Raw genomic sequence first — 27,526 nt, forward strand, 5'->3', positions numbered from 1 at the left:
TTCAACATAGTACTGGAAATCCTAGCCAGAGCAATCAGGCATGTGAAAGAAATAAAAGGTATCCAAATTGAAAAAGAAGTCAAATTGTCTCTCTTTGAGATAATATGATCCTATATCTGGAAAAACCTATAGACTCCACCAATAAAAGCCTCTTAGATCTAATAAATAAATTCAGTAAATTTGCAGTATACAAAATCAACACACAAAAATCAGGAGCATTTTTATATGCCCATAATGAACTAGCTGAGAAAGAAATCAAGAAGGCAATCCCATTTACAATAACTACACACATACTTGCACACACGTGCACACACACACACACACACACACACCCCTAAACCAAAATACCTACACATAAGTTTAACCAAAGAGATGAAAGACCTTTGTAAAGAAAATTACAAAACACTTATGGAAGAAATTGAAGAGGACACAAACAAATGGAATGACACCTCACGCTCATGGATCAGAAGAATTACTATCGTTAAAATGACCATAGTACTTAAAGCAATCTACAGATTCAGTGCAATCTCTATCAAAATATCAATGTCATTTTTCACAGAAGTAGAAAAAACAATTCTAACCAAAAAGGGCCTGAATAGCCAAAGCAATCTTGAGCAAAAAGAACAAGGCAGGAAGCGTCACACTATGTGACTTCAAAATATACTACAAGGTACTAGTAACTGAGACAGCATGGTATTGGTATAAAAATAGACACATAGACCAAAGGGAAAGAATGAAGAACCCAAAAACAAACCAACGGATTTATAGCCAACCAGTTTTCAACCAGGAATGTGCAGTGGGGAAAAGACTCCCTCTTTGATAAATGGTAATGAGAAAACTAGATATCCCTATGCAGAAGAATGAAACTGGATCCCTATCTCTCACCATATACAAAAATCAACTCAAGATGGATTAAAGATTTAAACATGAAACCTGAAACTATAAAACTACTAGAAAAAAAAACAGAGGGAACACTTTAGGACATTGGTCTAAGCAAAGATTTTATGGCTAAGAGCTCAAAAGCACAGGCAACAAAAACAAAAATAAATAGACAAAAACAGATAAACAATCAACAGAGTGAAAAGACAACTTGTTGAAGGAGAGAAAGTATTTGAAAACTAATCATTTGGCAACGGACTAATATTCAGAATATATGACAAACTCAAACAACTCAAAAGTAAAAAAGCAAATAATCACATGAAAAAGTGGGCAAAGGACATGAATAGACATTTCTAAAAAGAAGATATATAAATGGCCAACAGGTATATTTTAAAAAATGCTCAACATCATTAATCATGAGGGAAATGCAAATCAAAACCACAATAAGATGTCATCTTACCCCAGTTAGAATGGTTATTATTAAAAAGATACAAAATAATGGATGCTGGCCAGAATGTGGATAAAAAGGAACTCGTATACACTGTTGGTGGAAATGTAAATCAGCATAGCCTCTATGAAAAGCAGTATGGAGAGTTCTCAAAAAAATAAAAATAAAGTACTGTATGATTCAGCAATACCATTACTGGGTATTTATCCAAAGGAAAGAAAATCAGTTTTTCAAAGGGATACCTGAACCTATGTTTATTGCAGCACAATTCACAGTAGTAAAGACATGGAATCAACCTAAGTATCCATCAGTGGATGAACGGGTAGAAAATTATGGTATATATACATAACGAAATACTATTCAGCCAAAATAAAGAATGAAATCATGTTATTTGCAGCAACATGGATGGAGCTAGAGGTCATTGTCTTAAGGGAAATAAGCCAGGCACAGAAAGACAAAGATTGTATGTTCTCACTCATATTTAGGAATTAAAAACTTTGATCTTATGGAGGTAGATAGTAAAATGATAGATATCAGAGGCTGGGAAGGGTGTGTTTGGTGGCATTGGGGACAGAGAGGAGGATGGAGAGAGATTGGTTAACGGGTACAAACATACAGTTAGAATAAATTCTAATGTTTGATAGCAGAGTAGGTTGACTGTAATTAACAATATATTGTATATACCCTAACCCTAACCAAAGTAACATTACATTGGCCACAAACTTCGGTTGTATATGACAGCAGGCAAGCAATATCAGGTCACCAAGGTACCTTAGTTTGAGGACTCTGAGTCTCCTCCACCACCCAAGACCACATAAGTCATACGCCTTCTCCATATATGTCTGAGGAAAAAAAGCAGGGAGAGAGGGAAGCTGCTGAACAACTGGGCAGATTACTTTATAAATTGAAAATTTAAATTATTAGATCAATTACATTTTAAACTATACAGAAAATTTAATTTTCTTTCCTGCTATTAGTAAATAAGGATTTTGGAAGAAAGCCAATTAGTTATAAATGTAATAAAAACTTTGCATTTCCATTGTAAGTTTTAATTGTGAATTAATTGGATTTGTGAAACTGCTACCTCTGGTTCTGCTCACACAAAAATCTTGATTCAAATTGCCAGCTAATTCCATCAGAAACAATGGTTCTTTATACTGAGTCTTTGTGGATATGACCTAAAGATTTCCAGAAAAGTGTAAATCCATACCCTGCGCAAAGAACCATATACAATTTATGGTAGAGTTACCTTAGGTATAAGTCTACATGAACATCTACAAAGGATGCAAATTCAGTCTCGCTCTTCTGTTTTCTCCTCCAAAAATGTCAAGGAAAACCCTTAGTTCTAGCTCTTGGGCTTGTCTCCATTCTGGTCTGGTCTTATTCCTCACATGTCGTTCAAGTTTCCCCTAAGCATGCCCCAGGTTTTCTTGTCTTGTTTCAGTGTTGTTTGGGGTGTTGCTTCCTTTTACCCAGGCCCTTCGCTATTGTCTCTGCTAACATACTTGCTCTAAGTCCCCTTAGGAGCATTCTACTTAATGAATTTCTACTGAAATTGACTGCCTCAAATAGGCACTGCCACATTCTGCCTGTCTGCTTTATTATCCAGACGTTGGCTTGTCATTTGCCTAAACCTGAAGTTCTCTTCTAGCAATAATGCTTTTTATCCTTTACATGAATAAATTGGGCATGAGAAACACCCTCTAGGGTTACTGAAAAGACTCTCCTCAGAGTTCAGCACATGACGCTGTGAGAATTCCTATGCAACATCATTAAGCACCCCATACCCAATAGTGTGCAAGTTTTACCATGAAAATGGCAGGTATCGTAGACATTGCAACTTTCCTATCACATTTCCTCCTGGATTTATGCTTACAAATACATTTTTGACAGCAGTAGTTTTTGCATTTATTACATATTGCTTTGGATAAATTGCTTAGATATTTAGTAGTTTTTATTATTATTATCCTTCTGAATGTCTTAAACTTTGGTAGCTACATGAATACATTGCATTTGGTGAGTCAAATTATAGTTTAGAACATGAAGTTATAGCTAACGAAATTGTAAGAAAATTTTGCTTTGGGACATTTGACTGTCTAATAAAGATTTTTATTCTTCTGTGAAACCTAATGATAATTTCCTTCTAATGCAATAAAATTTTCATTTAAAAAGCACTGTATATTTTCGGTTATGTTCTTACATAAAGACTTTTTCAATACAAAGAATTAAATGCAGAATAAAGCAGTATTTTATTTCTGTGAGATGGGCACTGAAACCAATATACAACACATTGAGAGATCAAAGCCAACTGTCCCATATTCTTGTCTCATATCTTGGGTGTAGCTTCCTTTTATCAGAGCCCTTTCAGGCAAGCCTCTGACCAGGTTAGCTAGACATATGAGAAGAAGAGTCCAGAACTTCCACCTCCACGCCTCCATTCCAGATTACCTATGGAATCTGAAATAAAAGAGATGCAAACAGAGAAAATGCACTTTGCTAATGTGAGTGCATATTCCCTAAGATACTATACTCATGCACTCAATTAAAAATAATCAGTCTCCTAATTGGTCCAGGTGCTGAACTGTGCTCTCTACAATACACAATGACACAGTCTCCACCTTCCAGGAGCTCACAGGCTGGAAAGGAAAATAAGATGTGCCTAAGTTTTCCCAACAATAAGTGAGAGAGAATGGATGCAACAGAAACAGTACCCACAATAATGCTAGAGAAGTTTGAAGGAAGAAAGTGACATCCAGCTTAATGTTTGGCAAAGAGTAGAAGATGGCTTTTGAGTTGAACTTTGAAGAATGTGCCCTATTTTCCCATGGTAGACATAAGAATTGTAGCTTTTACAGATGGAGAGTAAAATAAAAAATGTAGTGGGAAGTCTATTCACGGCGTACAGGCAAAAATCAGAAACAGGGACAGGAAAGCACTGGGAAATGGGGCAGCAGAAGGAAGGAACAGAGAATGTTGCATACAAGGGGAAGGGCAGGAGTTACTTGGTCTTCAGTCCCAGTCCTGCTCTAGACAACCAAGGCTCTGTCAGGAAATCAGAACCATTTTCCAAAGCTGCAAAACTAAGGAAGATAGGTTTGTTCAACAAACAATAAAGTGGTTTACTTAAGAACATAATCCCCTACAACAGGAAAAGCTGGCTGTGTTAGGGTGCATCGCCTTTCTGCTGTACTGGTTCAAGTTGGCTGATTTAAGAATCTGTGCCTCATTAGGAGTAAAAATGTAAGCAAAATCAAACAAAATTTACATAAAATGTTTTATTCAGCTTAATTCTCCCTGAAATTCAAATTGGCTGAATAAAAACAAAGACATTGAAAGACTTGGAAGAATTGGAAGTCAAAATTTTATATGATCTGTATATATGCGGGCTGAAATTTTACACTAAAGCTGTCAGCTAGAATAAAGAGCCATTGGCTTGCATTCTTTCAAAGCTATCCCGTCATCAAGAACAGAGATAATTTGTGACCAATAAGATTTCTAAAATAATTATTCCAAGAAATCTAGAGATTTCCATGTGTTGTCATTTAGAAGTAAGTTTGTGATTAATGTGAAAACAAAGAAAATTCTCTTGTCAAAAAAAAGAAAGATACAGGTAGTGTTTAATTTATCAAGATTGCATACAACACTACCATGCTATTTTATGACTCTGAAAACACAGTTTTCATAGAGACAATTGAGGGAATTAGATGTGCAATTTCAACTATCCATTGAACACTGCGAACCGCTATTATTTTATGGTTGTTACTCACTAGCAAGTTATTTTCTGTGCCCTTTTAATTTGAGGAACAATCCAAACAACAGCACAGTCCTAGAATCATTACTATGTAATGTCAGTTAAGAGGCTTTTAATGGAAGGCACTTCCTAATGGAACCATCTATATGAGAGAAAATAATCACATAGAGCCCTGGTCCAATAAGACTTTGGCATTCAAAGGAAAAGGACAGAATCAAAGACACTGAAGAGGAGAAAGGGACATTATAATGTAGCTAGATGTCGCAAGGGGGTGTTTTCCTCATTGTTTTGTGCTATGTGACTTAATGTTGGCTTGTACCATCCACTTTTCTCCATAAATCTAACCGAAATGGCAGCTTAGAAAAAGTAACAAAGCCCTGAGGTCTTCCCTGATATCCTGGCTGATACTGTGTACCACCTGCTCCACTGTCACTGCCTTACCTTCTTTTTCTTCTTTTTTAATTTTTACAAAGTTATTCACCCTTTCTAACATATCATATCCTTTACTTAGCTATTATGTTTATTGTTTATTGTCTGTCTTCTTTGACAAAATATAAGATCCACAAAAATCTTTGTTTTGTTCACTGACATTCTGATGTACGTGAAGAATCTATAGCAGTGCCCTGTACAGAGTAGGCCCTCAGTAAATATTTGTTGAAAAAAGTAAGTAAATCCAGTGCTTAAAGGAGTGCACTCTTGAGAATTAATTTTCTACTGGTGAGATTGGCAAAAGGCTCTAAATGGAATTGCTGAAGCTATAACATAGGAAGACTAAAGAGATTTAATATGCCAAAAAAAAAAGTGTATGCACTCAGGCTTACATATCAAGTCTCAGATAAGGAATGGTGGGGGGGGACAAAACTCATGTGAATCTTCAGCTATGCCCACAAGTCCTAGGAGGGAAAGTGAGTAGAGTACATTACCAGAAAGAAAATAATCTACTATATGCTGGTTGTATACGCACATGAACACATGAAGGCTGCTTAAAATATTATTATCCCTGTTGAATCCCTGTTCAGGTGGTTTAAAGCAGATTTCTCCATGACACAACGATTGGCAATTTGGGTTAGATAGACATCTGTTGTGGGGGCTATCCTGAACCTTGAAGGATGATTGGCAGCATTCCCAGCCCTGCTCACTAGACACCAGTATCACCTACCTCCCACACAAGCTGTGGCAACCAAGTAAAACTTCAGAAATGATCAAATGTCACTCTTTGTCTAGTGGAGGGGAGGCATTGTTGAAAAGCATTACTTTCGAGTCTGTCTGGGTTAAGTATCTTGCAGTCTTTCTTTCTCTCGCCTCCCTTCCTCTTCTTTCCTTCTTCCCAATATTATGTCTATATTTTTAACCCCTTTGCCTTTCCCCCAAATTCCTGGCTTCATCCTAGAGGCTTTTCAAGTTCACAATTGTCACTATTCCTCTCTTTGTTCTGAAAAGCTGGTGCATGATTTTTACTGGCCATCTCAAGAGGTAAGTTTAGGTCAGTCCGATTCTTTATAACAAATTATTACCAAAAGCAAATAGAAAGAAAAGAAAACAAGTTCATCTTACTAACACCAATCACCTTTCATAGCATAATTTCTGAGCACTATTAGACAAAGTTTCTGGCTTGATACCTGCACCCTGGGGATAGAAGGAAAGAAGAGAAGAAAGAAACAGGGAATCATCTTTGCTTCACCCCATCCCTTGTACCCAGTTATCTCAGAAGTGGGGAAATGGAGTTCCTTGGCAATTAGCACCCAAGAACTATATACTACATTCAATAAGAAATTTGAATGAGCGTGACTTTCACTTCTTTTTTGTTTGTTTGTTTTAGCTCCGAGAAAGAGACTAAAACCTACATCCTCAGCTCATGATAGGGAATTGAGATGCTGCATCTTATTTGTTCTGATGTTTTTTTCCAATTCATTCTTAAGCATCAAAAACCCTTTTCAGAGTCTAACAGAAGCAAAGAAAGGTAGAGAAAGGTGTTAAAAAATAGTACAACATTCAATCTTGATTCTTGCCTAAAAGAATTTTTTTAAATGCTGTTTCAGCCTTTAGTTTTGCAAGTCACATTTCATGACAACACTGTCTAGAAAAATGTACTGTGTGCCCAAGCCACCAATACAAAATCAAAACACCTACTATAAATCTGATGGTGAATCAAATTCCACCAGGGAGAAATAAACTACCAAGGAGTAAGCTTGAGATTTTCTGGGAAGCACTGATTCTTGCAGGGCATTATAGGAATCATTTGATGTGGAAAAATTTAGGAGATTTCGGAACACACAGCTAAACAGGTGCATACCCATACCACAATTAAATTGGAAGCTCATTTTCTTGATTTAACAGCAGGGATACAAAGGCGGAGACAGAAGGTTGATCTAAATTGGATACTGTTTCCCTCATGCCTTTGTACCTTCCCAGAATTTTTTTTCTTGTACCTTCCCAGAATTTTTTTCTCCCCTTACAAGCAGTTTTCTTATACTTCTAGACTATTTCCTTGCATTTTTTTGGCTTTGAATACCCTATACATGAAAAGCTACCCATCTTTCTTAAGGCACACTCTCCAAAAGACCAGATGAAATTACTTTCAACTGCTATCAGCCCTGAGAATGTTTCGCTTAACCTCTACTATACCTTCCACTGTCAGACTAAGGTGGCCTAGAAAAAAGAAGATAGAGAAAACAATATGGGGAAAAGAGAGAAATCAAAAGTATTTTGGCACCAGCATTTTCAGAGCATCCATTGAGTATTATGGAGTGAAAAAGGAGCATGTTTATTTATGGGGAAAATAAGACAAACAATCTAGACACAGTGGCTTTCTCTTTAAATAAATAAATTCATGCTAAACATAAACATTCTAAAATTACTTTCTTACAGTCTGGTGAAATGTCAAGTTGAATAAATTTTAAGTAAGGTAATCACACATTTTCTTACAGGAAGGTGAATTTTGAGTTAGATTTAAAAGGAAACTGGAATTGTATGTTTCAAAATAGCTAGAATAGAATAATTATAATGTTCCCACCACAAATAACAGATAAATGTTTCAGGTGGTGGATATCCCAATTACCCTGACCTGATCATTATAAATTGTATACATGCATCGAAATATCACATGTACCCCCACAAAATAGGTACAACTATGTACAACTATGATTTACCAATTAAAAATACAATAAATAAATAAATAATTTTAAAAAGCAAATTAGAGATCTAGAGGATAGATGGAATGGGGTAGAATAGTGTTAAAACAATTATCTTTATAACTGGAAATATGTCTCAATGTTTATAATAAATATTTAAAGTATTAATCTTTATTTAAATAAAATATATCCTATCAATCATATTAATATGGAGTTCCGGTTCCCATTCTGCCAATAAACATCTCCGTGACCTTAATAAAGACTTCCCTCATCCCTGAATCCCTGTTTCTTAACTGTTAAGTAAAACAATTAGATTAGCTTTTATCTTAAAGTCTACTGAAATTGATGAACAAAATTTGCATAGTCTCTGGGACTCTTAGTCCTGAAGACTTATCTGGAATACATGTAAAAGTATTATTTATTTTCCATTATTCTTTATGTTGAAAACTCCCCAAATGCTTAAATTATAATTGCTCAAAAATACCTTGAAGACAAATGGAAAGATAACCACAAAATGAGTTCTAGGTATTTGAGGAGCAGGCATTCACTTAAAGAATGTGAAACAAATGCCCTATAAAGGCCCTCCCCATTTGTTTGTTGAAATGTTTTAATTTTCTACCTTTTTAACTAGGCTGACATTATATTATGCAAGAGAGATAAAAATATAAGCAATCTAATGTGTTAACAGAAATTATAGTGTATCTGATATGTACTACCCATTGTTTCCTAAAAATAAGAGCATTGAGGGATTGGAGCTAAGCTGGGTGGTTTTGAAGGGGGAATGGAAGTAAATGGGAAAGGCTTGGAGCATGAGGCACTGTAAAGGCATGCAAACTTTTCCAACAATGAAGAAGCTGGGACTCCCAGGCTAAGTAGATCAGAAAGCCCAAAGATGCTGAGGAAGCCAGGGTGGGAATGAGCGAAAGGTGCTGTGAAGACAAACCAATTCAAACTGCATTTTTCCTTTGCTCTCACACCACAACATCCACAATCAACACGGAAAATTTCCGTGATCAAACATGTGTGAGGTCTTCCACACACACCAAACAAGCAATCAGTTATGCAGCGGCTGCCAGCTAGGTGCCCTCTAATTCAATTCCCACATTATCTACCTGGAGACACCATCAGATGCCACAGGTTGAGGGCTCAGTCCCACAAGATCAGCTCCCCCACCCTCTTGCCTTTAGAAACCAGTCTCAAGTCCGGGCCTCTTGAACTTCTGACCAACTGGCTTCAAGTTGGGGCTCCTAAGGCTCCCTCTTTGATCTTGATCAATTTGCCAGAGCAGCTCACAGAACTCAAACACTTACATACATTTACTGGTTTGCAATAAAGGATTTTTCAAAGGAAACCAATGAAGAGAGGCATGGGACAAGGTATGGGGAAAGGGGCGTGGAGCTTCTATGCCCTCCCTGCGTGCAGGCCCTTGCAGGAACCTCCATGCGTTCAACTCTCTGGAGGCTCTCTGATCCCTTCCTTCTGAGTTTTTATGGAGTTTTTATGCCATTGCATAGGCATGATTGATTAAACCATTGGCCATTGGCTGTCTCCAGTAGATAGTTTGGCAACTGAATTGGAGGGCACCTAGCTGATGTCTGCTGTGGAATTCATATGTGGGGGAAAACCCATACACTGGTCACAGAAGTCTTCTGTGTTGATTGTGGTTATTGTGGTGTGAGAGCAGAGGAAAAATGCAGTTTGAGTTGTTTTTACCTCACAGCACTTCAGCTTCTCTGTCCTCCCCAGAAGTCAGGGGCGGGGCTGAAAGTCCCAACGCTCTAATCCATCCTTGGTCTTTCTGGTGAACAACTCCCATCCTAAAGCTACCTAAGGGCATCCAGCCATCAGTTAATCATTAACATACACAAACACCATCACTCTGGAGGACCTAAGCATTTTAGAAGTTGCATGCCAGGAAACAAGAGTCAAAAGCCAAATACATATTTTACAATGTCACAGGACCCCAGGTTGCATAGAGAAGAAGTGTAGAGGTTCGCCAAAGGTAAAGTTCACCTACTTCATGGTTTTACCAAGGGCTCTCCCTGTTTAGATGCAAAATATTTGTTGAAGAATGATGCCATATGCAGAGACTCACAAGGTGTCTTGATCCCAAAGTGAACAAATACTCACCAATAGTGTTGGCAAATTCTGCTGTATCTCATGGACTTCAGTGGACCTATAAGGAGACCAACTGTGCTGTGTCACATCAAGGCTTTCCTATTGCAAGAGGAGACAAAGTCCCAGGGGACTGATCCACTTTTACCAAGCTGACTTCTAGAAAAACTCAAATTCTCAGATGCTGGAATTGTTCCAGAAATGAAGGAATTTGGTAACTTGGTGGCTGAGTCAACTAGTCCTGTTAGATGGTCAACATTTTTTTTAAAATATTTTTAAGTGGCAACTCTAGTGTATGAGTGAATGAATGTGACAGCTCAATTTGTATAAAGCTGCCTTGACTCTCTTGGCTCCTTCATAAACCCTGTAACTAAATGAAAGTCTAACAAACAAAGGGAAACTACCTTTCTTTTTTCCATATTTACCCTTCCCCCTCACCTCACTCATAATTTTACAGGTTCCTTTATCAACATTTAAGGTGGTTGATCATAAAGTGGAAATGTAGAAGGTTTTCTTTAATCCTGAATTAGCAATCCAAAAATTAGAATTTGTTGCATTCCTAGAACTAAGGTCAGGGTTCCCAAGCAGGTACTCAAGCAAACACAAAGACAAAACTTCCATTTCATTTCAGAAAAGCCTCCATAATCCCATGAGTTAATTCCCATAATAGATCATCTCATCTATCTCTCTCTCTCTCTCTCTCTCTTTCTGTTTCCTGTTGGTTCAGTTTTTCTGGAGAACCCTAATACGTATACTCTTTTTCCTGGCTCTTTGAGTATAATATGATTGGCTAGGGTTAAGAACATAGCCTCCTGTACCCACTAGCTCATTCCTGATTTAATGAGTCCCCCCCAATCCCTCAGAACACCACACTTTTTGTCAATTGATCATTTGCATTAATATACTTGAAAAATGTCATTTTCATGCATAAAACACCTCCATACTAAAAATAACTCCCCTTTCTCTCCCACTCAAAAAGAGAATTCTAATATAATGGTTACATATAGGGAAAATTTTGAACCTGAACTTACTTTGTAAATTACATTTAAACATTCACACAATGTAATACCTTATTTTTTGTAACAGATTATTTGTGAGGTAGACTTACAACAAAAAAGAACAGTCCATTGTGTCCTATCTAACCCAAAGATCAAAATGAGAGAAATATACTTCAGCAAAAAGAACCATAGTCAATGAATGCTGTTTGTCAGGAAGATATAAGTTCATATAAGGAAGTTTTTTTCTGATTATTTTACTCTAGGGTGTAAAAACTCCTCAACCAAAATCGGTCTGTACTGGAATACAGTCTGTCATGTTTAAGTCATAGCAGCTGAGCCAGGACTATATTCTTCACTACATCAAGTATGATGAAGGAGCTCCAGAAATACTTTTGAAGCAGGAATTTAAAGTGCGGATAGGATGGCTACCATTTAAGTGATATTTAAGTTTCTCCCTTATGAGGCTTGCAAGGCCCTTTGGAATCTGACCTCTACATCCTTCCTTTCCAACATCATTTCTCATCATTTCCCCTCTCCCCTCCTCTAACAACCTCCATTCATCCACATCATGCACTTCAGCTATTCTGAACTTCCCTCCTGAAACCAGCCACTCACAGAGCAACACTTTTCAAATCCTGGCTCTACCTGTGTAACCTGAGGCAGGTTTCGAAACTCTCTGTGACCCGGTTTCCTTATCCTCATTTCTAAATTTATAACAGTAACACCCAAGTCATAGGGTCATTGTAAAGATCAAATGAGATTACGACTACTCATATGAAATTCTTATCATAGTACCTCATTTAGTAAGTGCCCCCAAATACTAGTTGTTGTTAACAGTATTGATTCTTCTGTGCATAACATTTATTCCACTCCTCACCTCCTTTCATATACTTAGTTCCTATGCATCTTTCAAACATCAGCTTAAATAGGGAACCTTTCCCCAAATAACCGCTTCCTACCTAAGTGAATAGTCCTCCTATTTGTATGACTGTAATCCCTGCACATCCCATATCAAAGAACTTAACATCACTTGCTGTTATCTCCTGTATGTTTCTCATATTCTCCCACTAAACTGCAAGCTCTGTGAAGACAAGTACTACATTTATTCGGCTCCCCATTTAATCTCCGTCCTCTGTCATAGCACTTCATACATATTACGCCTTCTGTGTTTGTTGAAAGAATGAATGAATGAAACTCAACTGGCAAGGGAAAGTCACTTTGGCTTTAATTTAGATTTTGGGTCTTTTGCTTTATTTTTAATATAGTCATGGTCTCTTCTGTGAAAATAAAAAAATCTAAACAAATTAAATTTAACAGACTTTAATTAAGCAAAGAGCAATGCAGGAATGGGGCAGCCCCTGATCCAGAATAGGTTCAGAGATACTCCAGCACTAGATGGCTGAAGAATATTTATGGAAAGAAAAAGGAAAATGTGAGGAAATGGAAGTGGAGTACAAAAACAGCTGGATTGGTTACAGCTTGGCATTTGCCTTACTTAAACATGGTTTTAACAGTTTTCTGCCTTGGATTGGCTGAAACTCAGTGATTGGTACAAGGGTAGGTTATAGGCTGTTTACACGTCTAATTAAGTTACAGTTCACTATGTACAGAGAAGCCTTTAGGCTGAACTTAAAATTGTAAAGAGACAGCTGTAGACTCGACTTCATATAACGCTTCTATGGCATGTTCAATTAGCTAACCATAGGCGTCATTTCTCTTCTACCCTCCAAAACTACTGATGCTGCTGGAAAAGAGAACTTCCAGCAGTTGTTTAACTGGGAACAAGTTGAAAAATTATTTGAAATGGAAGCCACTAGAATTGTAAACACTTCCTTAATCTTTTTCCTTTGTATGCCTCAGCAGGTAAGGCTGCTTCTGTGCCCCAAAATTGGGACCATATGCTCCGTAGTTTCCTGCTCTGACCAATTGCTATCTGTGTTACCAAAGCATATTTTGTAGATTTTATTTGAAAAAAGAAATAAAGTTAGAAAATACTCAAAGTATTGTATAACATAAATTCTTTGTTTAAATTTGTCATATTTAATTTTTGAAAGCTAAATAACTAAAATCTCATTTCTACTAAATTATTCTTTTTTTCCTCCTAAGGCTAAATGTGAGATCTAACATTTTAAAAAATTTTGTGTTTTTGTTTCAAAACACATGACAAAGCACAAAAGCATTTTTATCAGGATTAAAGTAATTTATGGAAATTCTAACTCTACAACTATGTAAGTGATTATCTAGTTATATTACAACATTATGTTGTTTTACTACCCATTAAGATTGTGTGTTAAGTGCTTTCCTTGGCACTACAGTAGTTACACACATACATAGTAAGCAATTATGGGTATAATACCTCTGTAATAATAAATAATGACATTTGTTAAACTCTAGAGATTGATTTATCCATTCAGCCAATAATTATTAAGTATCAGACACTGTGCAAAGCAATGAGCATATCATAGTGAACAAAGAAATGGGCCTGGACTCTTGGAACAAGATGAAAACATTACAGAAATAAGCCTAAATTATATGTATATACTTATAATTATAAGTTATAATAAAATGTACAAAGAAAAAAGACACCAAAAGATAGAAGGAATCTAATTTAGATTGGAATGTTAGGAAAATCTTTCCAAGGACATGGTATTTAAAATTAAACTGAAAAGCATGAACACCAATTCTACGTACTCTCCCAGGAAATACAAGAGGAAGAAACACTGTATAAAAATAATTTAATAAGGCCAGCATGGTACTGACACCCAAGCCAGACAAAGATACTACAAGAAAAGAAGAAAGGAGAGAAAACTCCCAATTATATTCCTCATGAAACAGGAGGAATATTACTGAAATTGAAGTGAAAGTCCTCAACAAAATATGAGCAAGTGGATTCAAGAGTAAAAAGAAGATAACATACCGTGATTAAATATGTCAGGAAATGTAAATCTGGTTGAACATTTTTAAATCAATAGATATAATTCACCATATCAATAAATTAAAGTAGAAAACCATATAATCATCTCACAAGACGCAGAGAAAATATTTGACAAAATTTAATATCCACTCATGATAAAACCTCTCAGCAAAGAGGGATAGTGGAGAACTTCCTCAACTTGATAGTGAGCATCTCTGAAATACTTCCAGCTAACTTCTCAGTTCGTAAGGAAAGACTGAATGCTTTCCCTCTGAATGTGAGAACAAAGCAAGTACGTCCTCTCTCACCACTCATATTCAACACTGTACTTGAGGTCCTTGTCAGTGCAGTAAAAGGAAAAAAATAAAATAAAGGCATCCAGATTGGAATGAATGAAATAAAACTAAAACTGTCCTTATTTTTATTTATTTATTTATTTATTTAGAGACAGAGTCTCGCTCTGTCGCCCAGGCTGAAGTGCAGTGGCGCGATCTCGGCTCACTGTAGGCTCCGCCCCCACCCCCATCCCCTCCGTCCCCCCACCCCTGTTCACGCCATTCTCCTGCCTCAGCCTCCCGAGTAGCTGGGATTACAGGCACCCGCCACCTCCCCTGGCTAATTTTTTGTATTTTTAGTAGAGACAGGGTTTCACCGTCTTAGCCAGGATGGTCTCGATCTCGTGACCTCGTGATCCGCCCACCTCGGCCTCCCAAAGTGCTGGGATTACAGGCGTGAGCCACCGCGCCCGGCCAAACTGTCCTTATTTTTAGAGAACGTGGTTGCTTGTGGAGAAAAATCTCAAAGAACTTACCAAAAACTTAGTAGAACTAATAAGTGATATTAGCAAGAGGAAAAAAAACAAGGTCAAGTTTATTTTGTATATTGCAGTTCTGCATTTCTAGATAGTATTTCTGTATTTCTATTTTATTTCCATATGCTAGCAATAAACAGTTAGAAATTGTAATTTTAAAATAGCATCAAAAACATAAAATGCTTAGCTATAAATCTAACAAAACATATCCAGATTCTGTGCCAAAAACTGTAAATCTCTATTTAAAAAATCAAAGAAGAGCTGAATAGAGAGCTACATCATGTCTATTGTTGGAAAATTCAATAGAATTAAGATACAAATTTCCTCAAAGTGATCTGGATGCAACACAATTCCATTCAAATCCAAGCAGACATTTTCTTTTGAAATCCACAAGCTGTTTCTAAATATATATGAAAATCCATAAGAATAAAAAAGTCAAAATACTTCTGAAAGAGAACTCAGAGAAATCAGATAGTGTTGAGTTTAGAAGACTCAACACTATCTGATTTCAGGATGTATTATAACAGAGTATAATACTGGTGAAAAGACAGACATGTAGATTAATGGTATAGAATAAATACTAGAAACACAGTAACTATACATAAGCAATTGATTTCACAAAAATGCAAAAGGCAATTCAATAGAAAAAGCATTGGTTTTTAACAAACGGTGCTGGAACAACTGGAAATCTATATGTAAAAAAAAGTTCGAATTCAGACCTTGTATCATATGCAAAAAGTAACTAAAATAGATCATACTCATAAATGTAAAACTATAAAACACACAGAAGAGAACCTACAATAAAAATCTTTGTGACCTTAGACAAAAATTTCTGGGACATGACACCAAAAATATGATCCTTAAAATTATAGTAAATTAGACATTGTCATAATTTTAAATTTTTCTCCAAAAGATGCTGTCAGAATAAAAACACAAACCACAGACTTAGAGAAAACATTTCCATGGCAAAACACGTATCTAATAAAGGGCTTATATCCAGAACACATAAAGACCTCTCAAGCTCAATAATAGGGAAACAAATAATTCCATAAAAATACATAGGCAGGCTGGGCGTGGTGGCTCATGCTTGTAATCCCAGCACTTTGGGAGGCCGAGGCGGGCGGATCACGAGGTCAGGAGATCGAGACCATGGTGAAACCCTGTCTCTACTAAAAATACAAAAAATTAGCCGGGCGTGGTGGCGGGCGCCTGTAGTCCCAGCTACTCGGAGAGGCTGAGGCAGGAGAATGGCGTGAACCCGGGAGGCGGAGCTTGCAGTGAGCCAAGATTGCGCCACTGCACTCCAGCCTGGGTGACAGAGTGAGACTCCGTCTCAAAAAAAAAAAAAATACATAGGCAACAGATTTGAGTATATAGTTCACCAAAGAAGATATAAGGGTGGCAAATAAGCTTATAAAAAGATGTTGAACAACAGGGGTTGTAGGAGAAATTAAAATTAAAGCCACAATGAGCTACTGTTACATTCTATTAAAAGGGCCTAAATTTAAAAACAAAAAATTAAAAGATGACAGCATGAAGTTCTGGCCAGGATATGAAGCACCTGGAACACTCATACATTGCTGGTGGAAGACAAAATGGAACAGCCATTTTGAAAATCATTTTAGCAGTTTCTTATGAAATTATTAGTATTATTTTGAGATAAGGTCTTGCTCTGTCTCACAGGCTGGAGTACAGTGGCGCCATCACAGCTCATCGCAGCCTTGACCTCCTGGGCTCGAGCTTCTTCCTTCCTCAGCCTCTGTAGTAGCTGGGACTACAGGCACATGCCACCACACCTAGCTAAGTTTCTTATAAAATTAAACACACTTTACCATAAGACTCAGCATTTCACTGTTAGGTATTTATCCCGGAGAAATGAACATGTTATGTTCATATACAAACCTTTAAGCAAATGTATACATAATGAGATTATCTTTAATATCAAAAACTGGAAACAACTGAAATGTCTTTCAACCGGTAAATGGATAAACAAATTGTGGCATAGCTGTGCAATGAAACTGTACTCAGAAATTAAAAACAAAACAAAACAAAAAAGAAACTACCAATACCCGCAACAATCTGGATGAATTTCAAATGTTATCACTCTTAGTGAAAGAAACCAGACTGAAAAATCCATATACTTGTTTAATGATATTTGTATGTCACTATGGAAGAGATCATTATTTGCCAAGGACTGGGAATAGTAATAAAAAAGCAAGCATGCTTACGTTAAAGGCTTTGCCTATGATTTAGATAGTTTCTCATAATACATTGGTGTATGAAAGGAAATCAAATTATTTAACTGACTAGATTTTCTATTCATCACAACTATTTCCAGTAAGCACTCCTACAAACTGTTTATATTAGTTAGAGGATATAATGAAAGAGCAATAAAACAAACTTATCACTGCACTTAATAAACACCTGAAGTTCCCCAATGTGAGGAACTTTCAGTTATAAATAATTGACTGTATCCACATTTTTCTGAAATCTGATAGACTATGTCACCTTGCACTCAGCCTATAATGGCACTTAGTTTTTCCTAATTCTTCCCTATGCTTCAAATTTTTAAAAAATCAGCTCTGTTTAACCTTGTGAAGATACAAACTGGTGATAGAATGGATTTTCTACACTTTTAAGTAGATAAAAAAGGACATTCTTAATTATTCCAGGTATGTGTTTTACCCCAATCATTCCTTATGCCCTATAAGTCCTGAGAGCAAGGCCCATTCAGCCAAGAAGATATTATTTGAAGTCTTTTGTACATAAGTAAATTGTTTTCTGAAGTCAAATCCCAAAGGGCTTTGCAAAATTTCAGTTAGTCAGGTGAGCCAAGAGCAACTACTACTTTCTATAAGTTCCAATAATCTTTCTGGCCCTATGGGGGCATTTAGTTTATGAGTTATGCCTAAATACCCTAAGGAAATTGAAATAAGTAATTTCTTTATTTCGCTAGTATTGGTTCAGACCACTCATTTTATTAATTCTAATAATTCTCCTTGGAGGCAGGTTAAGTGGCAGCCTCATTAGTAATGCTGCCCAGACAAGGACAAGAGGCTCTGTGGCCTGCCCAGGGACTGACTGTCAGGCAGCTGGCATCCAACACCTGACCATGGGCCCATGCATTGGTCCTGAACACGCTAGCCACTGAAACCGCTTTTTAATTGGCTTAAATGGGCTTGTTTATTTTCCACTTTTCTGTTCATTGAAGTAGAAGTGGAAACTGGCCTTCAAAGACCAGCCTATCAGCAGCTCCTTCCTTGGCTCGCCTGACCTTCAGGCAGTGCAGCTGCCTGAACTGAGTTAAAAATGGACTGTCAAGCTGGCTTTAATTTCTGTTGCTCTGCGTCCGAATGTCCTCCCACTGATCTGTTTATCACACCCTCTATACCCCTTCTGTTGTTGTTTTTCTAAGAGTTTTATGCCAGGACAGCTGAAACTGCCTTTCAAGGTTTTAACCTGCAAATCCTTCTACACATAATCCTAGAGGACCTGGGAGCCAACACTAGGATCTCTACTGTAGGAACAACCTTCTCCCTCCAGGTATCCCCTAACCCACCCCAAGCTGACTCTCCGAACAGATCATCTCCTACTGGCACACCAAAGCGAGAAAACCGTGGCTTAATAACTTTGGAAGAAAAAAATCAGGTTTGGCATCTTGCTCATGGGTTGTGAGGGCATGTTGCCTCTTTCCAGGGCTCCTCTGCCCCTCTGTGTGTTCCTGTGCAGGACCACACGGAGCCCTCACAGGAATTATCTGCTGATCCCCAGCAGAATATAAAACTCTTTATCTTCAGTCTCTGAAACCTCTTCAAAACATCCCAAACCAAAGATCTTCCCAACAGGGCTCGCCAGAAACTTCTGCCTCCGGAAATGACAGTTGCTCTCAATGATGCACGGATAGAGGAGTACCTTATATCCTACTAATGGTGTTGTGTGTTTCTTGGCAAACTCCCGCTCAATTCAAGCTCCCTGCGCTCTGGGGCAAGGTCTAATTAGAAGAGTGCCAGGCTCACCCTTCCTGCGGAGAAAACGCATTAGCCACAGATGTAAGTGCACGAATGATGCCAGGGAGCCACGGAGTGCATGGGGTCATTAAGGCCCTTCTTAAAATGCTGGCGAGCCTTCGATGCGGGAAAGGAAAACTAGATCTGACCATGTGCAGCAGAGGAGGATACAGGAACCCTGGGAGGCAGAGTAGAGTTGACTGGGTTAGAGGCCAGAAATAAGTGCATAAATGATGCTCAGTGGACGTTGCAACAGATTTAAACCAAGTGTTCAGGATGACACAGCAAAGCCTCAGGACAAGGAAATACACAGATCGCTTAAAGCTTCCCGCTGCCGGGAACAGCCTGAGTGTGAAAGGGCGGACGCTCGGGGAGGGGTCGCACTGAAGAATCAGGTTCAGGCTTTGACGAGTCGTGCACCCGGAATTGCGGTCACAGTGGCCTGAGTTCTACCCTGGAAGCAACAGGTGTCCGCCCTACCACAGGCTTATCCTCAACTCCCTGCGGCTAGGCTCAGGCTCCCTGGAAGTGTAGGGGTTGAAAGGGGACCAGACTCGGGAGGGGAGGGGCGGGGCGCCGGCCGGGAAGGGGCGGTGCAGGTGGGCGGGCCTGGGCAGGGTGGGGACTGGACCTATAAAGTTCTTGCTGCCCCGGAGGCTATGCTACTGAGAGGAGCCGGCGTAGGGTGGTCGGGGAGGGGTGAGCAGGGTGCCGCTGGCTGCTGGGGTCTGCAGGTCATCGAGTCCCCAGGAGAGGGGACTCCTAAGAAGGCACCTGCCTGTGTTTACCCAGCAGCGAGCGCGTCGGTCCCCGGGAACTCCCGGCAGGTGAGCGAAGCTGCGGCCTTGGTGGGGACAGCGGGGCCGGGGGGCGCACCGCGGGGCAGGTCGCTTCCAAGTTTTGCGAACTGTTGGGTTAGTTTCAGGTTGCGGCTGTAGTTGGCGGCTCCGCTCCCAGGGCTTTGTCAAATTGAGTTGCAGAGGCCGGTTCCTCCCCTTTGGCAAAGGAGTTCCTCCGCTAGTTCGCTCCCGCGATGCCGGGCATTTTAGGAGCCTCTGCACGACTCGCCTGCTTTTGCAAATCCGTCTCTTCTCGCTTCATTTTTTCCAGCGCTCAGGAAAGGCCCTTGCGCCTCGCGAGGGAAACAGAGCCGTTGACCATGGTTGCAACTGGCAGTTTGAGCAGCAAGAACCCGGCCAGCATTTCAGAATTGCTGGACTGTCGCTATCACCCAGAGAGCCTGCTAAGTGGTGAGTGTCCCCGCTGCCCACCCTTCTTCCCTCCCAAGGTCGGTGCCTCTCGATCTATGGTGGGCGGGCTTTCGACTTCCTCCCCTACTTCTACGTAGGGAGTGCCACAAAATCCATCTGAGGAGACTCCTTTCCAAATTTTCTAACATCTTCTCTCCATGATAGAAACAAAAGTAGCAAAAGTAGAATACCCGAGGGCTGCATCTTTCTAGTCTGGTGCCAGTAGGCCCTTTGGGATTAAGTTCAGTATCTTACATGATTGTGAAGAACAGTTATGTGTGTTGTAGCAAATGTATTTACCCTGTAATCAATTATCACCCCTCCCCCCTGAATTCCGACGCACGCATTTGCAAGGTATTCCTCACTCTCCCCTGACTCCAGGGAACTACTGATCTGATTTTTATCGTTCCAAGTTAGTTTTGCCTTTAGGTAAGTGGAACCTTACAGTAGGTATTCTTTTGTGTCTGGTTTCTTTCCCGCAGCCTAATGTTTTTAAGATTCTTTTATGTTGTTGCTTAAATCAGTGTGTTCATGTTTATTACTGAGTAGGATTTTCAGTCGTGGATATACCCATTATTCCATTTTTAATGTGAGAAGGAAACTGTTGAACAGCAGCGGTGCTTGACTTGCTGTCATTCGCAATTTTAACAGTAGTTTCTAAGTGAACACACTGCTCTGCCACTAAAGAGCTGTAAGAGCACAGATAAACTGCTTAAGCTCTTCGTGTTTTTCTCCTTTCAAGGTGAAGTGGTTGATGACCTAATTTATAGGCCAGAACTCCAAAATTACATGAAGTGGAGAGGAAAAGCCAGTAGCAGATGAAGGTGGAGTAGGCTTAGGGAGAGGAGCTGGGAGGGCATCTGCCTGCACCTTGTTCATTTGACTCCGTGTGGTGTGGCATCCTGCCAAGGGGTAGGATTAATTTGAGGTGTAGGTGACCAAATGCAGAGCTATCTCTTTTCCTTTGAGCCAATCTAATTTTATTTCCCTAGGACTATTTTGTTTTGCTTGGCTAAGAAAAACCACCCAGCCGGTTATAAATATCCTCATGAACCTCAAAGGTCTTCTCTGCGCAATTTTTAATTAAAGAGGTTAAAGCTAAAATTGGGACCTACAGGCCACTCCAGTAAAGACTTAAAGAAAGACACAAATTTGATAGATCTTCAAGATAACTCTTCAAGTTCATGGACTTTAAGCATAATAGTAAAAATTATTTATTTATTTTACAATACATGTATTCCTAGAGTTAGAAAGTAACAACCCCTTAGTCCAAAAAACAAAGTTATAACTTTTTATTCCAGAAGTAATGCGTGTTTTCTGTAAAACAAAATTAGAAAACCCCCATAAGCAAGTAGCAGGAAAGAAAAGAAAATCACCAATAATCTGGGATAATCACAAGTAGATTTTTGATGCATAGTCTTTACGATTGTGTGTGTTTTGTGTACACATAAATTTAAAGAAAAGTGGTTATAGCCTATGCACTCGATTTATCTCAACCATTATTTCATACATGAACTTTCATTCATGAGAGCTTAAATTATTTGCTATATTACCTAGCTAGTTAACAGCTAATTGAGGTCAGCCGACTCTGAAACAAATACAAGAAAAAGGCAGACATGGTAGATAGAGATAACCGATGTTGATATCTTGGTGTTTTTTTCTACTCTTTTTTTTTTTTTTTTTCTGTATCTAAAAAGAAAACTCCCATTTCTTACAGATTTTGACTACTGGGATTATGTTGTTCCTGAACCCAACCTCAACGAGGTAATATTTGAGGAATCAACTTGCCAGAATTTGGTTAAAATGCTGGAGAACTGTCTGTCCAAATCAAAGCAAACTAAACTTGGTTGCTCAAAGGTCCTTGTCCCTGAGAAACTGACCCAGAGAATTGCTCAAGATGTCCTGCGGCTTTCCTCGACGGAGCCCTGTGGCTTGCGAGGTTGTGTTATGCACGTGAACTTGGAAATTGAAAATGTATGTAAAAAGCTGGATAGGATTGTGTGTGATTCTAGCGTGGTGCCTACTTTTGAGCTTACACTTGTGTTTAAGCAGGAGAACTGCTCATGGACTAGCTTCAGGGACTTTTTCTTTAGTAGAGGTCACTTCTCCTCTGGTTTCAGGAGAACTCTGATCCTAAGCTCAGGATTTCGACTTGTTAAGAAAAAACTTTACTCACTGATTGGAACAACAGTGATTGAAGGGTCCTAAAAAGGGAAAATATATAAAGGTTATTTCATGATTGGGTAGTAAAACTATTCAGCTAGTCAGCTAAAGTCATTTGTAGTTTGCCCCACCTGCCCTCAATAAGAAACCCCAAATGTAGTCAATTTTCTTTCTGTGTTTCACATTCATAGCAACTGCAGCTAACAGGCTGATTTTCTGGCCTTCGGAGAAGTGATTCAAAATAGTGTACATTTTCTGCATAGATCCCATTTTTGTACGGAATTGAATGGGATGAATAGGTAAGCAAAAGTAGAAGCCCATTTGAGTTTTACATTTGATTCCACAATTTTGTTTCAGGTAGGCTTGGTAATAGACTATATAAACCAGATTTGCCTAGTTTGATTTTCATATGGCTTTTTTTCTGTAAGTTTTCAGAGTGATTCTTTAAATCACAGAATCTTACTAAATGATACTTAGCCTATCAAAACTTCCAGAAGCCCACACCACCAGTTCCTGACTCAAATTTGAAGGGTTCTTAGACAGGAGGGTAGGATTAAGTAGGTGAGTTTAATTAAAGCTTAACCCTAGGTAAGAGTGAATGAGAAATATTACGGCAGTAATGGAACTGCTTCACTGTTTCTTGGTGACTTCCTTACTCTAATGTTGAAAAGAGGCAACAAAAGCTTGTGCTGCCATTTCAGTAACCATGGTGTTGTTTTAGATGCCTTTATAAGCTCAGTTTCCCTTGTTCTTAAGTGTTGAATATTGTCTTTAAACTAGAAAAATGCAAAATATTGAACTGATATTTTTGTGTGTAGTTGATTACTCTTCCATTGAGTGAATGATTTATACCTGTGAGGATAGGAAATTAGTTCTGAGACCTAGTCCCTCTCTGATTCACTTAGTAATCTATCCTCTTTTCAGTATTACATGTGCTTAATCTCAGATGAACCATTTCACCATGGCAGTGTTATCTCATCTCTGGGCTTTTCTGGGAATTGAACTATCTCTCCTTAACCCCAATTGTCAAGGGCAGTAGCAGTATACTACCACTTTGAATTATTGAAACGGGTCAATTTACAAAGTCTGCATTGGCTATGGAGATATGGTTTATAGTACAGCCTAGAGGATGAAACTCACAGTCCAGATAACCATGCACGCACCCAGATTTTTTCCACCTTGGATACCTGTCACTAGGGAATAATAAAGGCCTTATTTTTTGTCTTATTCCAACTAAGTAGATCATTATCTCTTTCCTTTTTTATGTTAATGAGAGAATTTAGCCTCCACTCAACAATGTTCAATTCAGCAAGGCTTTCATATCCTTGCTGTGGGTCATGGATAAGGAGCTTATTCAGGTTTCCTGCCCTAGCTATTAGCTCCACTTCACATGCTGGAGACTGGTGTAGGGACAGATGTATTCATCCTGGTGTTACTGAAAAACAGGTGTGATCCTGTTACTGATACTATAAGTGACCTAAAATGTCACTGTTCAAATTAGCAAGTGTTCTAACAAACTAAACTTTTCAAATGCTTGGAAAGATACTACAAAGCCAATCTTTATAGAATTGGGCCAAGATAAATCAACGTTGTTTTGTGTGTCTATTGTTAGGCTCCAAAGGTTCACTATGTTTCTGCCGCTGTCCTGGAGTTGTCACCACTGACTGGGCAAGGCTTCTCGGGCATGGATGTAGAACTGTTGTCTTTTTTCCACTAACAGTTACCTTTGACTCTCTTGCCTGTTATGCTTACAAAATGGTGATGGCTTATGGAAGGCTGTTAAATTAATATTCCTGTTAAAGGAAATTAAAGTTTGTCTATTTTTGACAATAAAGCATTATATATTTTTAATTCTCTTGTCCTCTTTTTTTTTCTTTCCCCTACTTGATGCAGTGGTCATAGGATCAGGGCTGCAATTACAGGGGCTGTAAGTAGGGATGGCTCATTATAAACCTTATATCAGAATTCCTTATGGGCCTGATAGAAGTGGGTTGTGCCTTCATCTCATTTGGCAAAATTGGGGTTAACAGTGAATGCAGCTATTTTGCCTGGTAGTAAAAACAGCCCACCAACTCTGGACCTGTGTATCCTAACCCTATCTGAATATGAGTGGACTGAAAGGGAGCACCTGCTAGACTGGCATTGCTGCCTTCCGCCTAGACAGACAGGGTGTGCAAATGGAGGCAAACCTTCGCTTCCAAAGGTGGAAGATTTGGGGTATAAATGAAGAGAAGGAAGAATAGTCGCTGAGGTTAAAGGAATTAATAAATGGGTTATATAAGGAGGGAAATCCAATATTATCACTTCAAAAGAGGATCAGAGCAAGTGATGATGATGTCTTCCAGCTCAGTTATAACAGATGCCTGAAAAGGTGAAGCTATGTTTGCGGAGACTACTTTTGAAATCAGACAAGATCGAATGGAAGCCTACAAACTTGAGTGACCTCATTCTGGGAGACATATTTATACTATACGACGGACTTGATTAATTGTAAATGATTCAGTGAGATTCTAGGAGTGCTGCAGTATCTTTTAAGTTGTATGTCCTTTTGATGTAAGGAATCCTCATTGGAAGATTAGGGTGGATTTCAAATATATATGGTGAAATATACATTTGGTCTTAGTCCCTGTTTCCTGGTATAAAACTCTTGAACTACTTAGATTCTTCAAAGTGATGAGTGTCTTTTGTATGCTAATGATTGCCTGATGGCTGGAAACCCCCAGGTAGCTTCAGGATGGGGCTTGGTCACCAGAAAGACCAAGGCTGTATTAGGGTGTTGGGACTTTCAGCCCCACCACACCCTCACATCCACCTGGAAGGAGAGAGGGTCCAAAGATTAAGCCAATGGCCAATGATTTAACTAGTCTACATAATTCTACATAACGAAGCTTCCATAAAAACCTAAAAGGACTGAGTTCAAACACCTTCTGGATAAGTGAACACTTGGAGGTTCCTGGAGAATGGTGGGTATGGAAAGGGCATAGAAGCTCCTGCCCCTTCCCACATTTCTTGCCCTATGCATTTCTTCATAGGCACTCATCAGCATCTTTTCTATTAATCTTTATCATAAACCAGTAAACGTAAGTAAGTGTTTCCCTGAGTTCTGTGAGCTGCTCTAGCAAATTAATCTAATCCCAGGAGGGAGTCATGGGAACCCTAATTTACAGCAGGTAGTCAGAAGCACAGGTAAAGCAAGCTGGGGCTTGAGATTGGCATTGGAAGTTGGGGGAGGGGGACACTCTTGGGGACTGAGCCCTCTACCTGTGTTATTTGAGGCTGTCTCCAGGTAGTGTCAGAATGGAGTTGCATTAGAGGATACCCAGCTGGTGTCAGATGCGGAATTGATTGCTTGCCTGATATGTTGGGAAAACCCACACATTTGGTCACAGAAGACTTCTGTGTTCATTTTTGAGTGAGAAGGTATAGGAGAAAGCAAGTTTGATTTTTTTTCCCCTCAGTATTCTCAGAATGGGTAAAGGATGTTGTTTTCAATAACTGGTGCAGTAACAACTTTTCACAGGAAATAAATAAGTTGAATGCATACACATTGAGCATAAAAATCAATTTCAGGTTGATTAAGGAATTAAATATGAAAGGGAAACTTAGAAGATGGAATTTTCGTAATTTTGACGTAGAGGGAAGAACTCTTAAATAAGACGTCAAGATGCCCTGAAACATCTCTTTATCAAATAATCCTATAAGGAAGATAAAATTAAAACTCGGGAACTGGAAGAAAGTGTTGCAACACATATAACTGAAAAATGGTTTGTAACCAGAATACATCAAGAATTTTTGCAGGCCGGGCGCGGTGGCTCACGCTTGTAATCCCAGCACTTTGGGAGGCCGAGGTGGGCAGATCACGAGGTCAGGAGATCGAGACCACGGTGAAACCCCGTCTCTACTAAAAATACAAAAAATTAGCCGGGCGTGCTGGCGGGTGCCTGTAGTCCCAGCTACTTGGAGAGGCTGAGGCAGGAGAATGGCGTGAACCCGGGAGGCGGAGCTTGCAGTGAGCCGAGATTGCGCCACTGCACTCCAGCCTGGGCGACAGAGCGAGACTCCGTCTCAAAAAAAAAAAAAAAAAAAAAAAAAAAAAAAAAAAAAGAATTTTTGCAAAGCAATAAGAAAAACACAACCCCCCAAAAAATATGTCGTCAAAAGCCTGAATAGGCACTGTATGGAAAAGGAAGCCAATCTGGCTGATAATTATATGAAAAGATCCTCAATCTAATTAGTAATCAGAGAAATTCAAGTTAAAAGCAATAATAAAATATCAATATAGACATCCACATTAGTAAAAATAAATTGATAATTCCAAAAGTTGGTGAGGACACAAGAAAAAAAATCAACAAGTCAATATATGTATATGGCATTATTTTATAAAATTGAATGATAAGTATATTTCGTGAAGCAGCATATCAAAGAGTGTTCTTCAAACTATTTTTTTTTTTTGGAGAGAGAGGGTCTTGCTCTATCACACAGGCTGGAGCACAGTGGCGTGATCACAGATCATTGTAGCCTCTATTTTCCAGACTCAGGCGATCCTCCCGTCTGAGCCTGCCAAGTATCTGAGACCACAGGCGTGCGCCACCACACCCAGCTAATTTTTTTATTTTTTTATTTTTTGTAGAGACAGGGTCTCCCTATGTTGCCCAAGCTGGTTTTAAACTGCTGAGCTCAAGTGATCCTTCCACTTTGGCTTCCCAAAATCCTGGTACTACAGGTGTGAGCCACTGTGCCCTGCCTGTCAAATTTTTTAAATTGTCATTCAAATTATTTATCCTAAGTTTAAAAAGTTGCAAATGATGTATAATCCAGAATATGACAAATACTGGCCTTTTAAAATAAAACTATTACATCATCTTTTAAATATTTCCAATGGAATGTAAGTAGCATAGTAATTTGACATTCAAAGACATCTATTTAGAAAATATTATAAATAAGGTCTTCAACAGAATTAAATTTTTTCAGTGTTACTTTTTCTTCATTCCTGTATCTTTTCAAAGTCTACAATTTATACTGAGTTTTCTTTAATGTAATATCTTTTAAACTCTCCTCT

At 38.8% G+C, this 27,526-nt stretch overlaps 1 protein-coding gene across 2 annotated transcripts; it reads left to right on the top strand.

Annotated features, from left to right (window-relative positions):
- Positions 1–12,057: 12,057 nt before the first annotated feature.
- DDIT4L (DNA damage inducible transcript 4 like) lies at positions 12,058–24,318 on the top strand. Of its 2 annotated transcripts, none has more exons than XM_058429630.1 (3): positions 12,058–12,125; positions 20,165–20,304; positions 22,022–24,318. In XM_058429630.1, the coding sequence occupies exons 2-3, from the start codon at positions 20,214–20,216 to the stop codon at positions 22,510–22,512; spliced, it is 582 nt and encodes a 193-aa protein (XP_058285613.1). In that variant the 5' UTR covers positions 12,058–12,125; positions 20,165–20,213; the 3' UTR covers positions 22,513–24,318. The 2 variants fall into 2 exon arrangements, with proteins under 2 accessions (XP_058285613.1, XP_032034675.1); XM_032178784.2 differs by lacking the exon at positions 12,058–12,125 and adding an exon at positions 19,716–19,881.
- The last annotated feature ends 3,208 nt before the right edge of the window (positions 24,319–27,526 follow it).

Source organism: Hylobates moloch, unplaced genomic scaffold, assembly GCF_009828535.3.
Source record: "Hylobates moloch isolate HMO894 unplaced genomic scaffold, HMol_V3 SCAFFOLD_2, whole genome shotgun sequence".
Taxonomy (NCBI): Eukaryota; Metazoa; Chordata; class Mammalia; order Primates; family Hylobatidae; genus Hylobates; species Hylobates moloch.